General features: G+C 40.7%; 1 protein-coding gene across 1 annotated transcript in view; it reads right to left on the bottom strand.

The window, feature by feature from the left end:
• adgrb2 (adhesion G protein-coupled receptor B2) overlaps positions 1-17,518 on the bottom strand; it is a 683,435-nt gene that overhangs the window by 268,734 nt on the left and 397,183 nt on the right. The window contains exons 11-12 of the mRNA XM_048613298.1: positions 8,877-9,071; positions 1,764-1,832 (exon numbers count right to left, since the gene is read on the bottom strand). Of these exons, the coding sequence (XP_048469255.1) occupies positions 1,764-1,832; positions 8,877-9,071 (264 nt within the window). The remainder of the gene's footprint in view (positions 1-1,763; positions 1,833-8,876; positions 9,072-17,518) is intronic.

The raw sequence follows: 17,518 nt of genomic DNA, 5'->3' as shown, positions 1-17,518 counted from the left end.
GTGACAGGGTGACAGGGTGACAGGGTGACAGGGTGACAGGGTGACAGTTCACTAGCTATTACCTCCATATACTACAGCATGGAGACTGAATTCCCATTCTTCTGACTCAGAGCGGAGTCAAACTGACTTGCAAATTTACTTTATGAGAGGAGGATTCCATCTAACCATGCTTCTTAATTTTTTTATTTGAGGAAATGACAATGTTAACTTTATTATAATGATGAGGTGGTGGTGCAGTTAAATTGTCACTGGACTAGTAATCCAGAGACCCATGCTCATGCTCTGGTTACATGGATTTGAATTACACCATTGCAGCAAATGGTGAAATTTGACTTCAATAAAATACGGATTTAAAAACTAGCCTAATGCAACCACTGATGATTGCCATTTTTTAAAAAAAAAATGGTTCACTAATGTCTTTCAGGAAAGGAAATCTGCTATTCTTACCTGGTCTGGCCTACATGTGGCTCGAGAACCATAGCTATCTGGCTGACTCATAACTACCCTTTGGAACAGACTAAAGAACTGTTCAGTTAAGGGTATCTAGGGATGGGTATCTAGGGATGAGCATCAAATGCTGGTTTTGCCAGTGATGCACATACCATTCAAGAATTTTTTGAAAAATGGTCAGTCTAATCTCAGAGGTAGGACTCTCATTTCAAAATATAAGGCAATGAGATCAGTGTCCACTCCAGAGACTTCAGCATATAACGCTTAAGTACAAAATTAAGGAAATTGAGTCCTCTTTGAGATGCTGCTTTAATTGTTATGTTGAAGTGAAATCCCATCTGCTGCCTTGGATGGATGGAAAGGATCCTGAGGGTTTATATGAAAAAGAGCAGGCATGGTATCCTGGCCTACATGTATCCAATTTATTTTCTTGTAACAACAACTGGGCATTAAAATATTTCATTGGCTAAAGTGTTTTTTTGTGATATCATGAAAACTTTAAGGGGCTCTGTAATCACAAGTTTCATTTTTTTACAATGCTGAGTATCTCAATTTTCAAGACATTTGGCAAGTTTTCATATCAGTAGGTTGAGAATTGGCTCAAAATTAATGAAGCTGTCGGAAAACAAAATAAACATACATTTTACACAATTAGTGTGATAATAGCTGAGAATGTTGAAAGAGACCAATGAACCATAATAAACTTGATGTTCAGCATCTCCACTGTTTGCAGAATAATGATTAATGAAGTTAATAGCATAAAGCCAACTCTGTATACAAGTCAGATCATGTCCTCATCCACTTACACAATGCTTTGCTCAGACCATGGATTGGGTAATCTTATTGTCAGAAAACAAAGTGGAGGCAGTGGAGAGAATAATAACATGTGTCTAAAGTTATGAAGGAGGCTAGAGAAACTAGATCTTGGTCACCTGACAGTGTCAGAATGAGACCTCAGCTATTTTTAACTCATGGACCCCATCACCTGATGGAAATGCCTATGAAGCCCGCAGGAGTGAGTCGAATCTCACATATGAGGAAGTTGATGTTGACGATTCAAAGAAATGATCATTGGCTCTAGGTAAGTCATTGGAGGAGTTCTAATAGATATTTCAGCGGAAACTGGTACTGCTCATAGATACAACACTATATAATCTTATAATTTAATATAGAGGTTCCCAGAATTGTTCAGCTGACTGTGACAATGTTTAAACCCCATTTCAATGCAAACAATAGCAACTTGATTGCAAACAGCAGCAAGTTGTGAACAATTCCCCCAAGTACTTACTGTTGCATAGAAAGGAGTTACTTACCTGAAGTGCATCTTCCCATTTTGCTCTGTTTTCTGCTTCAAGCATGTAGCTGACAATCTGAAAGAACTTCTGGGTGAATTAAAAAAAAAAGAAATGGCGTAACTCCTTCATTTCTTCCCATCTCATTTTGAAAATTACTTATTTTCTAATTTGGGTGTTCATGGATTTAGGTTTCAGAATATGATCTGAAGAACAGAAAAATCTGCAATTTCTTGGAGACTTAAAACTTTTTCACTATTTAATGCCTAATACCCAGGGTGATAGTGGGTTGTGAGTTACATGATGATACGTTCAATATGCAGCTCAAATAATTTTATAAACTGTCAATGAAGATGCAACGGGTTATGGATTTTAGTTGATCCAAGAGAACAAGAAGATGGCAAATGGCTAAAGTTTTGGCAAAGATCTGTAGCTCAGGTTGTGGGTGAGGTTATTGACTTGCTCGTTGAGCTGGCTTGTTCTCGTTCAGACATTTCGTCACCATGCCAGGTGACATCATCAGTGGAGCCTCCGATTAAGTGACGTTATTCTACTCCACTTGGAAGTTATACCGTCTGGTCTGTTATGGTGAGTAGTGTCATTTCTTGTTTTGATCTGTATGGGTTTGTATAGGGGGTCCAATTCTATATGTTTGTTAATTGCATTATGGGTGGACAATCATGCCTCTAGGAGATCAAAACCGGAAATTACAGCACTCACCATAACAAACCAAACAGTATAACTTCCAAGTGGAGTAGAATAACGTCATTTCATCTGAGGCTCCACTGATGATGTCATTTAGCATGGTGACAAAACGGCTGAAGGAGAACTAGCCAGTTCAGTGATCAAGTCAACAATCTCATGGCAAATGGCATTTGCAATCATTTACTGAAGCATGCTGAATGCACTGAATAATTAAATAGTGGTGTCAATTTTAACACACCCACCCCCTGAATTTTGCCCAGCATGAATAGTGAGTCAGGGAGGCAAAGATGAAACTGATTTGACTTACTGGCTTGAGGTTATTTCCTCATCATTTTCTTTTCCAGTGCCATTCTACATTTGTTAATCTTTCAGTCAGCAGAGGATCCCACTACAGGCAGACAAGAGCTTGCTTCACATGCAAAAGTGGATGGGTGAATCAAGGAGAAATCAGTACTATGTGACCCTGACAGATAAGCCACAGCAGGAGATACTGGCTGACTGGAAAATTCTATAGTAAGCTTTGTAAATGGACAGAGTCCTTGCTTCCTTTGGGTGACACGGTGACTCAGTGATTAGCACTACTGCCTCACATGGCCAGGTACCCAGGTTTGATTCTAGCCTCGGGTGATTGTCTGCATAGAGTTTGCACATTTTCTCCATGTCTGCATGGGTTTCCTCCAGGTGCTCTGGTTTCCTTCCACAATCCAAAGATGTGCAGGTTAGGTGGATTGCCCTGTAGTGTCCAAGGTTGTGCAGGCGAGGCAGGTTAGCCATGGGAAATACAGGGTCACAGGGGTAGGGGGAAGTGGGTTTAGGTAGGATGCTCCTTGGAGGGTTGATGTGGACTCAATGGGGTGAATGGTCTGCTTCCACACTGTAGGGATTCTATGATTCCCTGTTCACAATCCCCAAACTTGCCTCTCTCTGGACTGTAAAAGTTTTTTCTTCCCAATGCTGAGGCTTTACGTCAATTTCCTATATCTGCTCACGAGCCCTGCCTGTTTTCTATGTGAATCAATGCACTGCACTTGGATTTAAAATGACTGAATGACTGAAACGGACAGCAACCAGGACACCTAAGATATTCACAGCAGGCCAGGCAGCATCAGAGGAGCAGGAAAGCTGACGTTTCGGGTCTGGACCCTTCTTCTGTTCATCCAGCTCTATACCTTGTTATCTCAGACTCCAGCATCGGCAGTTCCTATTATCTCTCACTGAAGATATTCATTCGGTTCACTGAGCGACAACTGGTTATCCTGGTGGATACAGTAAATACAATGATGGACACCCACTTCCTATCTGGTCAGAAAACGTCCCTATCTTTACTAAGAGGATGTGGTTGGAGAACACGATAGTGGTTAGCAATTTAGAAAGCACAAACAAACCTGGATTCAATGCCACAAGTGTTTCAGTGACCTGCCATGTTTAGGCAAGTTGAGTAAGACTTTCATTTACACAGTGTTTTCCCTCAGAACACAACATGAAATATGCAAACTATTTGGTTGCTGCAGGTGCCTGTTACTCATCTGTCTTGGAGGAAGACACATCCAGGTCACTGATGTAGCAACCCTGTTAACATGTGAGGTCGCCAAAGACAAGATGGTGTTTCAAACAAAGTGGAGAGATTTCCACCCCTACATCATTTTAATCACCCTTGCCCACTTTTCCATTCTGAAGAAATGGGAACAATGTCTGAAAAAGGAAGAAGACAGAGATGGAATCCCAATGCTACAGTCCATAAAGACAGTGGAGAAGAGGGCAATGGAAATTTTCAGTTTGCCAACAAGGGAATTTGTGGGTGATGGCAAATTCTCTTTCAGGTACACATGACAGTGGAGGAGGTATCTTCTTGAATAGCATGGTCTTTAATATATTGCTGATGGATGTAGGGGAATAGTTGAGTTTGGGAATGTGGTGGTTGTCATTAGATGGTGGATGTGTGGCACTTAGTATGAGGAAAACATTTTCTGCCAACGTAAAGTATTGGGTGATCCATTCAGAAACGTGAATAAGAAATATTGAGGATCTCTATGAATTTCTAAAGTAAAAATATCTTGATCCTCCCTCAGGTCCCAACAATGTGGTCACCCCCTTGGGCAAAAGGAAGAAGGAAATTTGTCTGAAAAGATTGCCACACGAGAACATCTGGGCTTTGGATTCGAGATATTGGATGTTGAATGCAACATTGAATGTATAGGAGGAGGTAGCTGAGGGTGAGGGTTCGGTGGACAGTCACCTATGAGACAAGGGGATAGTCACAATGATGCTCTATAGGGCAGTGAGCAAAAGCCTTGGGAGTCAGTGTTTTTGGACCTACAACAGGAGATGTGAGGCAGATCTGATACAGTTCCCTGAGGCATTGAAAGCAAATGAAGGTGTCCTCTGCAGTGATAAGCATAATGATGTTCCAGGTTCTTAAGTGCATGAGCTTCGCCGATGAGGGAGTGATCAATTTCATGGTTGGACACACATGGGACCACCAGGAGTGCATGCAGGAGCCACAGATCTCCACAGACTGTGTGACTGTATCTGAAGTGACTGGAAATAAGGGCTCTGAACAGGATAATTTCACAGACAGCCCAATGATGCCTGAAGGGGTATCTGAATGCCTGAGTAACAGACATCTTCAAGCCAGCAAGATAGTACACCAATGGGTTGAGGATGATCCAGAGGAGGATGAAGATTCCAAACAGATGGAGGGAATCTCATCATCCTTGGCTTTCTTTGTCAGGAGTCTGTCTGTGAATAGTGACCAATCAATGACTACCGCCTGGTGTCTCTGACCATTAATTGTGAAGTGACTTGAAAGGTTAGTCATGGCTCACATCAACTCCAACCTACTAAATTGCCTTGATCCTTTAAAATTTGCCTACCAGTGCAACAGGTCCTCAGCAGACACCATCTTCCTGGCCCTACATTCATCCCTGGAACATCTGGATAACAAGGATATCTGCATCAGGCTCCTACTTATTGCTTATAGTTCCGATTTAAAACAATATAATTCCAAACAAACTCATCTCTATACTCCGAGATCTAAGTCTCAGCTCCTCACTCTGTAACTGGATCCTAGCTATCCTGGCTCATAGATTGCAATCAGTAAGAATAGGCAATAACACCTCCTCCACCATAATCCTTAGCACCGGTGCCCCTCAAGGCTGTGTACTCAGCCCCCTACTTATACATTCATGACTGTGTGGCCAAATTCCACCCCAGCTCCATTTATAAGTTTGCCGATGACACCACTGTTGTAGGTCGGATCTCAAACAATGACGAGACAGAACAAAGGAAAGGGATTGAGTGCTTAGCGGAATAGTGTAAAGACAACAATCTCTCATCATCATCAGCAAAACAAAGGAGCTAATCATTGACTTCAGAAGCAAAGTGTACGGCACGCCCCTGTCTGCATCAATGGCGCTGAGGTGGAGATGGTCGAGAGTGTCACGTTCGTGGGAGGAGTGATGATCACCAACAATCTGTCCTGGTCCAGCCATGTCAAAAAGTACAACAACATCTCTACTTCCTCAGGAGCCTAAAGAAATTCAGTATGTCCACAAGGACTCTTACCAATTTTTATATATGCACCATAGAAAGCGTCCTATCTGGACGCATCACAGTATGCTATAGCAAGGCCGCAAGAAACTGCAGAGAGTTGTGAACACAGTCCAGTCCATCATGCAAACCAGCCTTCCATTTATTGACTTCATCCATACTTCCTGCTGCCTTGGGAAAGCAACCAACATAATCAAAGACCCCTTCCCAGAACAGCTTCCTCCCATGCTGTTACCAGACTCTTGAATGGACCTTTCAAATGTTACTTCTGATCTCTCTCTCTCTGCACCTTCTCTGCAGCTGTAACACTGTACTCTGCACTATGTTCTGCTACCCTGACACACTTTGTATCAGGATATATAGCTCCACCTATATAGCTCCCAAATCAACACTTCTCACTTCATCTCGGTACATATGATAACAATAAATCTGTCAATCAATCTATCATGGCTGAAGCATACATTCATGCAGTGCAGTTGCAGGAAAGTCCCCAGCAACTGTCTGCAGAAAAAGTTTGACTGCCACAATCTTCACAACTTTATACCCAAAGACATGAGCCAGCTGTCTTCACCTCTTCCAAACCAACATGGCAACACTTCATGGGAGTGTCCAATTGCAGAGACCCGCATTGGGTACAACACTAAGGGATGTGTAGAATATACAGATATAAAAGGGTCTAGGCCCGAAACGTCAGCCTTCCTGCTCCTCTGATGCTCCTTGGCCTGCTGTGTTCATCCAGCTCTACACCTTGTTATCTCAGATTCTCCAGCATCTGCAGTTCCTACTATCTCTATAAAAAAGAACTGTCTGACACAGTACTATAGTCAAATAATTAGTTTCTGCAATGGTAGCATGTATATATGTTAATGAATATCTAATATGTAGATCATCAAGTTCTGCAACAATACACTTTCAATAAGCATTGGAAAACATATTAGTTTGGCTGCCATCTATGTGAAGACTTAGACTTTGTCGAGTCTCAGCATGCGGTCCGTCAGCATCTTCCCACAACGCCTTCAGATAACATGTTGTTGGATCAGTGTTCCTTGCAATAATGGCATCCTGCAGGGACTCCCCAGCATGTCTCTGGGCACAGCTCAACCTTACACCACACTAGCTCAGTGTCTCTGGCCTTAGACCGTCCTGGCTCTTCTTGAAGCACTTTTCTCCTCCCTCTTCTGAGGATATGGGACAATGTTCCCTCTATCTTGAGGTCACACCACTCTGCTGCACCATACTTTACAATGTGCAGACAAGACAATCATCCCTGCTATCTTGACAGGCAAGTATGTGAGTATTCCACAGAATGGTAAGGTATCAGGAACTCAATTTTAGTAGGTGTACCATCTATTCAATTTATGTCCTGATGTGGATGCAGCTCTTGTTATATCTGCATTGAGGCTCTGTCTAAGGAAACTTCAGTGTGGTTGGAAGCTGCAACTTTCAGAGGGTATAAAAACAGGAAATCCTGGAAATATTCAGCAGATTTGGCAGCATCTGTGGAAAAGGAAACAGTCAGTATTCCAAGTTGAATATGACTCTTATGAAAATCACTCTTATTGGATTAAAAAATCCTGGGCATTCGTTTCCAAGTATTACGTGTTGTTATATTTTTTTCTCCTTCTGCCAGACCAGCTTTGTTTCCAGCATGTTCTGCTTTAGATTTCTGGAATTCACAGTACTTTAGTTTCTTCAGAGTATTCCTTTTCATCTGGAATCTATCCACATTGCAGGAAGTCAGGTTGAAAAGTTGAGCTAAGAAAGTATATGTACATTGTAGCAGCTCCAAGGACAGCACGCACATTTTTGCAACAAGCTCATCTTATGGTTGTACACCAGCTACACATTTATTGAATGCAGTCTTTCTTGTTGATAAAATGGTCTGGTCTCTCCATGACTGCTTTAATGAGAACAGAGGTCCAATCCAAAAAAACCCTCAATCTATGGATCTGTGGAACCAAATCCAGTATAAATTTTGTGTCTGGGAAGCTACAATGGCTGAGCAGCTGATGACATCAAGCCATACTTGCAAAGAGAGAGTCTGTGATGGTGCTAATGATCAGAGAGTAGCAAACTGGGAAGATCTACACAGGTCAGCAACCGAACGCTGAAAGGAACATGAGGTGAATACTCTGAGGGCCCTGGTGAAATTCTGTGCTACTGGCAGGGCATGTGGGCATGGTTAGATCCAGGGACCAGGTCTTCGTTTATCACAGATATTGGTCACTGCCTCCCTGGAAAGGTGAAGTCTTCTCCTGAACTGACATTTTGACGTGTTCAAGAAGATATGCCTATTGTGCGATACAGGTTGCTCTTGATATTCCCTTCTCCTTCTCCTCTTCAGTGTTAGCTACTGAGGCTCTGCCTCTCTTGGAAACCTTTCTCATGGCATTCAAGACTGCCGCCATGGCCTTAGCGGACTGTAGATGTGAAAGAGCTGCATACTTGTCTAGTGTCAAACTTCTTCTCAGAAGAACACCAATTTGAATCTTATGCGACTCTGAAAAAAACTAAACTTCACTCTATTCTCTTCCTTCAGTCTTGAAGCAAGTTAGCTATCTATTCTGCTACTTATCCCGTGACTCTACATCTGCTGACATTGTATAAGCACCAAGCTGTCACTAATACCTTCATCACAAGGACTGCAGCAATTAAAAGTCACCCACAATCACTTTTCTCAGGTAAACTAGTAATGAGCAGCAATGAGCAGACCATACCAATGGCAGTTACATCCAGATACTTTTTTTTATGAAAAGAAAATATTTGTTAATATGATTGCTGTATGATGTTGCAAGTTCTACAGCGTATCCTGACACATATAGATGAAGACAGAAACTGCAAAAAAAATGCAGAACATCAATCATCAAATACAATCCTCACTTGTATATCACCAGAAGCAGGAATATAGCTGGCTCTCTTGAACGTATCTGTCACGTTCCGTAGTATGTCTGCAGAAAATAAGAGATCTCCACTGTAGAAATTCTTTCTCGCTATTAAACCCAGCATAGTTCTTATTACTTGTATCATGCCCTCTCCTGCCAAGGTCCGCTGTCCTTTAGCCAGGTGCTCTCGGATCTAAACAAAGCAAATACACACAGATTCAACATATTGTCACTTAGAACAACCAGATTATCTGAACACTTGCTGAGACTAAATTAACTGTAATTTTAAGGATCAATAATCATTGCCTTATTTGTAAACGATTAGCTCCAGCACATCTTAATTTATTTGTACACTGATGATCTGAGTATTCATCTCTTGTCATTTTATTAACTTAACCTACGGCACTTCTCAGGGACTCACATTCAGGTCTGCAGATCCACCAGTTACAATATTACATTGTACTGCTTGATACGGTGCTCAAAATATACCATTCTTCCCATTTCACAAAATTAAGTATTTCAAATGACCTGAAGCGCAAAACAGAATAACTTGGGTGGTATACGCAAAAGTTAAATGGGATATTCTGAATATCGCATGCAGGTCAGAGATAATATCTTGAATACTATGGGGCAGGTTTTCTGCTGGCCAGACAGTCGTTTTGCACACCCCTGAAGAATCCCCATTATAGCAGGAAATTAACACTTCCTCTGTGCAATTCCCGCACACCTGGAATCCTCTGAAAGTCTCCGTGACTTGGTGACTTCAGATGATTCCAGTGAAATTAAGTAAAACTGCTACTCAGGAAAAGGTAAACTATTAAATAGTGGGTGATTTCAAATACGTAGTTTAACTTCTGTAAAGAAAACTATTAAACAGACCCCATACTTAACCCAAAGACTATATGAAATTGAGGAAGTTTTAAAAGCCAACTACAGATGACAAAAAGAAACAGACAGGGAGAAAATAAAATATAAGCAAAAACCAGCAAGTAATTTAAAAACAGAAAGTACGAGTTTATTTAAATATTTTAAAAAAGGAAAAGAGAGACCAAACTGAACATAGCCCCCTTACAGAACAAGATAAGAAGGAACCAGGAAATGACAGGGAGTTGAATAAATACTTTGTATTAATCTTCATGATATAGGACATTAATATTTGTTGGCCATAATTAATAGGTTTGAGTATTGCCAAAAAAAGACACATCCTGTCAAAGTTTTTTGTTTTGTATTCATCATGATAATTTCTAAAAAAGAAACACTAGAATGAAGGGAAAAGGCCCCATATCTTAGGAAGGATGCATTAGCCTTGGAGGAGGTCCAGAGGACATTCACAAGAATGAATCCGGGTATGAAGGTGTTCTCATATGGGGGACTCTGTGTCTGTACTCAATGATGTCTACAGGATGAGAGGATCTCTCATTGAAACTTACAGAATACTGAGAGGCCCAGAAAGAGTGGGTGTGGAGAAGATGTTTCTATTGCTAGGACAGACTAACACCAAACGGCACAGCCTCAGAATGAAGGGACAATAATTTTGAACTGAGATGAGGTGGAATTTCTTCACCCAGAGGGTGGTGAATCTGTGGAACTCATTGCAGCAGAGGGCTGTGAAGGCCATGTCATTATGTGTCTTTAAAACAGATAAATAGGTTTTTGATAAGTAAGGAGATCAAGGGTTATTGGGAAGAAGCAGGAAATTGGGATTGAGAAACATATCGGCCATGATCGAATAGTGGAGCAGTCTCTTTGGGCTGAATGGCCTAATTCTGCTCCTCTTCCTCACATTCATATGGAAAACAATCCTTTTATGCCGTATAAAAAGTGCCAACTTGTTGGCAAATGGACCCTGAATGGTGAAAATGTTCCCATGCACCAGTTAAATGATTTTGACACTGAACAGCCAAGCTTTGCTGAAATTTAAACTAGGCAGTTTGACTGATTATTCAAGACGTTGACTGAGAAATGAATCAGAGAATGACGGTCACTTGTTCTGTTGATTTGAAACAGATGCAATGTGCGCACGTTTTCTGTCTGCCTGCAAACAGGGCTGTATGTATTAATATACGTAGCTTTTAGTGCACACAAGTGTGGCACAACTCCAGCCCTCGCTGACAATCCTAAATTGATTGTCAGAGTAATTCTTCACGCATTTAGACAGGATTGCCTCTAATTTATTTTCTGCTACACAAACCCTCAAAGACCGTGCGCGGCATTGACTTCAGGAAAGCGCAATGCCTCAACCGGCAAAGCGATCATCGCGAGGGAACTCTGACTTTCGCATGCGCAGACTAGTTAGGTAGGACCATAACTTTGATTTTTGTGAACAGCTGAAGGACTTGTGATTTGATACAATCAGCCAGTCTTTTGCACGCACATGCTTGGCACCCACTGGTACTGAAATTCATCTGCCACATTATTGCTTTGTGTGTTAAGTAGATCATCTTTATGACTTGACGACAGTATCATGTTATTGGTGAACACCACTTGTTGTGAATGTATAGTAGAAGCATGAAATCCTACATCAAGACGTCTATAAATTGCAGACAGAGATAATGCGCTAATTTTAGTACAACGGCTCATTTAGCTGTTGTTTCGTTCAAACCGGAAAATCTCAACAGGAGCATAACAGTTCTAACATATGCAGCCATCTCAATAATATTTGAATTGACTTTATTTAATTTGTTCAGATGGAATGGTTTGAGGGCCTGTATGGAACAGTGTTTTTCCTATGTTCTAAGAATTCGATAATATAAGGTAATTTATTAAGAATTGTTTCAAAAATTATAATAGCTGAAGTTAGAATTCTACCAAATGGGAATGATTGCTAAGAAATTCAGGGCAGTGCAACCTCATGCAATAGAAAAAATGGAAAAAAATCATTGGAATTATATTGCCTGAGGTTGATGACTCATTAAAAATAAAGTTGATTTTTTTCAGTAGCTTTAAACAATTACGCAAAATAACTTACTTGGCTACAATTAGTGAACTAAAATGTAGCAATGTTGCAATCTCTTAATCAATCAATGAACACTGTAAGGCTAAAGCTGAATTAGACCATAAGACCGTAAAAAATAGGAAGCGAAGTAAACTGCTCACCCCTTGGAGCCTGCTCCGCCATTTAATAGGATAATGGCTAATCCCACACACCTCACGTCCATTTTTCTGCCCTTTCCCTGTAACAATTGATTCCTCTACGGATCAAGAATCAATCTATCTATCTACCTCAGCTTTCAATATAAAAACAAATGACTCTGCCCCTCAGCTCTATGTGGAGTTCCAAAGTCTCTCAACCCTCAAAGAAAAAAAACCTCCTCAGCTCAGGCTTAAATTGGCATTCCTTTATTCTGGGTCTACGATCTCTGGTCCAGACTTTCCCATGACAGGAAACAATCTTTCAGTATTTGTCCTGTCAAGCCTGCTATATGTCTCAGTGAGATCACCACCCATTCTTCTCAACTCCAGTATGTAGAATCCCAATCTGTTTAGCCTTTGCTCATGATAAAATCCCTCCATATCAGGGAACATCCTTGAGAATTATCTCTGAACTTCCTCCACTGAAATGACATCCTTCTTTATATAGAGGGACAAAAAAGTTCACAATACTCCAATGCGGCCACATCAGGACCTTGTATGGTTGCAGTAAGCCTTACTTGTTCTTATATTCTGCCTCCATGAAATAAGGGTCAATATTCCAACAGCCTTCTGGATTATCTGTTGCACCTGTGTGCTAGCTGTCTGTTTCGAGCAGAAGCACCTCCAGGCACCTTTGTGTTGCAACTTTCTGCAGTTTCTCTCTATTTTAATAATATTGTTTTTCTGTTCTCCCTTCCAAAGTGAACGTCACATTTTCCCACATTATACACCATTTGCCAAAGTTTTGCCATCTTACTTAACCTATCGGTATCTCTCTGTAAACGGTTTGTTTCCCTCTAGTAAAAATTGTCTTTCCACTTAGTTTTGTGTCATCTGCAAATCTGGCTACAGTACATTTGCTTTTTTCCTCCAAATCATTAATATACATTGTAAACAGTTGCAGTCCCAGCACCAATCCATGAGAAACCTCACTGGTCAAAGGTTACCAAACCTGAAAAGGAACGCCTTATCCTCACTTGCTGTTTCCTGTCCATTTGCTAATTCTCCATCCATGCTAATATATTACCTCCAATACTATAGGCTCTTATCCTATGACTTAACCTTTTGTGGCATATCTTGTCAAATGCCTTCTGGAAGGTCTAATACATTTAACACATCTACTGGTTCTCCTCTATCCACTCTGGTTGAAACTTCCTCGAAAACTAGTCAGACATGATTTCCCTTTCCTGAGGCCGTGCTGATTCTGCTTGTTTAGATTATTATTTCCAAATGTTTCTTTAATAATTGATTCCAATACTTTTCTACCATTAGATGTTGGGCTATTCGGTCTATAGTTACCTCCTTTAGCCTTCTCCCTTTTTGAATAGGTGTGTCACATTAATAATTTTCCAATCTCTGGTACTTTTCCAGAATCAAAGGATTTTTGGAAAATTATAACCAATGCATTCACTATCTCTATAGCTACATTTTTTAGCATCCTAGGATACAAGCCATCGGGGGCCAGGAGATTTATTTGCCTTTAGCCCCATTAGTTTGTCTGATACTATTTCTCCAATGATGGTGATGGTACTTAATTCCTTACCTGCATTGTTTAGTATTAATGGGATGTTTGAAGTATCCTCCACTGTAAAGATTGATGAAAAATATCTGTTTAACTCCTCTGCCAAAACCTTGTTCACTATAAGATTCTCTGCAGATTCATTTTCTAAGTGCCTATGTTGACTTTGACCTCTCTCTTCCTGTTTATATCTTAAAGGAGCTCTTATTGTTAGGTTTTATATTCCTCACTAACTTGCCCTTGTTGTTTATTTTCTCTGTCTTTGTTATCTTTTCAGTCCTCCTTTAATGGATTTCGAATTTACCTCACTTTATGGGGCTATCATTGACTTTTGTCTCCCTGTATACTTTTTCCTTTGAATTTAACACCCTCCTTAACTTCCTTGGTTAGCCATGGTTGGTTTATCCCTCTCAGAATCTTTCCACCATTAGTTCCAACCAATATATTTTGAAAAGGTATAGTGAACGAAAGGGAATGATGTATATGTAAAAATACACGATAGAATATACTGCCATTCTTTCATACTAAAAAGTATCTAAAGAATCAATGAAATACATTTTGCATTTATTAAATATAGGGTGGGAAATTTATTAAAGCCCATTAATGGGTGTGCAGGTTACCATGAGGAACAACTTTATTATGACTTGTTAGCCTTTATTGCCATATGTAGTTGCTGTTGAAAAGAGGTGGTATGTTGCCTTTTTGAACTGCTGCAGTCCATTTTGTGCAGGTCGACCTACAATGGCACTAGGAAGGCTATTCCAGGATTTTGATGCAGCAACACTAAAAGAATGGCGGTATATTTCCAGGTCAAGAGAATAGCTTGGAGGGGAACGTAGGTGATTGTATTTCTAAATATCTGCTGTCCTTGTTCTTCTAGATGGTAGTTGTCATGGGTCTGGAAGGTGTTTCCTCAAGGCCCTTGGTGAATTTCTGCACTGCAACTTGTAGATGGTACGCACTGTTGCTACTGGGCCTTGGTAGTGGAAAGAGTGGATATTTGCAGATGTGGCGCCTGTCAAGCATGCTGTTATGTTGTGCTGCAGTGCAGATGTAATAATTCACTTTATTGGCTAAGAAGCATTTTAGGAGATGGAGAAAATATGGTTAGTGAACAGCAGACCTGAGACAGAGCTTTTAGGTTCTCAGAGACAGTGATTGGTGTCCTCAATACAAGAGCTTGAAAGAAGAGATGTAATAGTTCCACAGAAGACCAAAGGCCACCAGGAAGGCACAGTGCAGGCAGTAGAACCAAAAAGCCATGGAGATCAATGCCAGGAGTCTGACCACAATTAAGGACCTGGATATAGTACCAGAAGAGGTTCAATTGCCTCACAGCTATGTTAAGAGCCAGGGATTGCATCCCACCTGCCATATCCTTAGAAAGTGACCATTTTCCTTACACACTGCTCAATGCTCCACACTTTCATTACTCACCCATTGATAATCTTTAGATACTGTTCCCTATGATTGCTGTGGCAAGAATTAGATAGTGCCAATTTAAGCTGAATAGAACGTAGAACAGTATAGCACAGGAACGTGCCCTTCGGCCCACAATGTTGTGCCGAACATGATGTCAAATTAAACTAATCCCTTCTGCCTGCCCTTGGTCCAGATCCCTCCATTCCTTGCATATTCATGTGCTTACCCAAAAGTCCCTTAAATGTCCTTATCATATCTGCCTCCACCACCACCCATGGCAGTGCACCCCAGACTCCTACCACTCTCTATGTAAAAAAAATTATATCTCACATCTTCTTTGAACTTTCCTGCTTTCACCTTAAATGCATGCCCCTTAGTATTAGACATTTCAAGCTCAGGAAAAAGATTCTGCCCATCAACCCTTTCAATGTATCTCATAATTTTATACACTTCTATAAAGTCTCCCCTCAACCTCCACCGCTCAAGAGAAAACAACCCAGGTTTTTCTAGCCTCTCCTTATAACTCAGACCCTCTAATCCAGGCAGCATCCTGGTAAATCACTTCTGCACCCTCTCCCAAGCTTCCATGTCCTTCCTATAATATGGCGACTAGAATTGAATACAATACTCTAATTGAGGCCTAACCGAAGCCTTATAAAGCTGCAACATGACATTCTGATTCTTGTATGGTAAGCATGTTATATGCCTTCTTTACCACCCTATCTACTTGTATGGCCACTGTCAGGGAGCTATGGACTAGAAATGCAAGATCCTTCTGTACATCAATGCTGTTCAAAGTCCTGCCATTAACTGTATACTTTTCCTTAACATTTGATCTCCCAAAGTGCAGCACCTCACACTTACCTGGATTAAACTCCATCTGCCATTTTCTGCCCATATCTGCAACTGATCTATATCCCACTATATCATTTGACAACCTTCTACACTATTTACATCTCCACCGATCTTTGTGTCACTTGCAAACTTACTAACCCACCCATCTACATTTTCATCTAAGTCATTTATACATACAGCAGACAACCCAGTACGGATCCCTGCAGAACACCACTAGTCACGGACCTCCAGCCTGAAAAACATCTTTCCATCACTACCCTCTGTCTTTTATGGGTAAGCCAATTCCGAATCCAAGCAAGCCACATTCTGAATGTGAAAGAAGTAACAGCAATATGAGGAAAAAAATCCTATTATGCAGCTAATAATTAGTTTCTGGAACATATGTGACTGTGGTGGTGGGATTTTCAATCATCACTTTCAAACAGGATTGGAAATGTAGTCAAAAATAAACAATTTGTAAGATCACAGGCAAAAAAGAGGCAAGTGGGACTTGTGGAGTGGCTCAACGTGCTAGCATATATGGGTTGAGTAGCTTTCTTCTGTTAACAAAGTTCAAGGAGTAACAGCAGTGAGAGCTGTTTGGTTGGCAAATCAGCATTCACTGTTGACTGACTGATATTAGCATTTGCATACTCTGCAGACTTCCAGTGCCCATACAGGATGCTAGTGCTACAATCCACCACAAATGGCTTTTCACAATGGAGTACATTAAATAAATTGCAATTGCTGAGTAAATTTTCTGTCTTTTGGGGCAAAGTTCTGGTTCAGAGCCAACTGATGTATTGGAAATAGGTGCAGAAGCCACATCCATACAGCTGTTGTCCTTTAGCAGTAAACACAACAAATCACACCTTGGAACAAGGGCAAATACTTCAGCTTTAATGCTGGTGGTTGAACATGCTGTGGAATATATTTTCTCTGTGAGCTTAAATGGATTGACATCCAAGTTAACAAAGCCATACTGAGAGATCTAGTACATGAAGTGTTTGCTTAGAAGCAACACCAGTTAGACAACCTACTTTCATTACATGCATTTCAAGCTGCAGAAACAAAACAATAGTAATAAAATCAGAAGAAAATTTTTTAACTGTTTTCATTCTGCCATTAAATTATACACACCCTTACCTCAAAAAAATAATTGATTACCAAGAGGCAAAAATGTGATGTTGCTATTAGATTCCTTAAGAGTTATCAATAAGATCAATTTTGAAACCTCACTAATGAACTATCAAAATCAAAGAAAACTGCAAATGCAATTTTTTGTGTGAATTTAAATCTCCCTTGTTTGACTTGAAAGATAATTTGAGCAAGTCCAAAATCCAATTATTGTTGCACTTAGGTTGAGGTGGAGCAATGAAATGTACTGGTTGTGGGGGAGGGGCAGTGTAAATAGGTAGAGTGATGTCATTTAACCATAATTTGAAAAAAGTGTCATGTTTACTGAGGTGCTTTTAAGTAACAATGTTCTGAGCAGAGTTACACAATGCAACACATTATACAGTGCGCCAAACAAACAAATAGGAGACGGTTGAGAATCATTCACATCAGTTGAATGAAGATGAGGATGGGGCATCCCTAGTGGAGGGTTCTCAATGCACGAGTCCTCCCACTTTTCATTGGGGAGCTGGGGTGGAGGGTGGTACACAGAGCAGTCGTGTGTAACCGCAGATTGTGGTAGTTCATGGACTCCCAGCCCAACTGTGCTGTGGCGT

This window comes from Rhincodon typus, chromosome 27 (assembly GCF_021869965.1).
Source record: "Rhincodon typus isolate 14 chromosome 27, sRhiTyp1.1, whole genome shotgun sequence".
In the NCBI taxonomy this organism is placed as follows: Eukaryota; Metazoa; Chordata; class Chondrichthyes; order Orectolobiformes; family Rhincodontidae; genus Rhincodon; species Rhincodon typus.
Note: the sequence above shows the minus strand (reverse complement) of the source record. Positions and strands in the feature narration are given on the sequence as shown.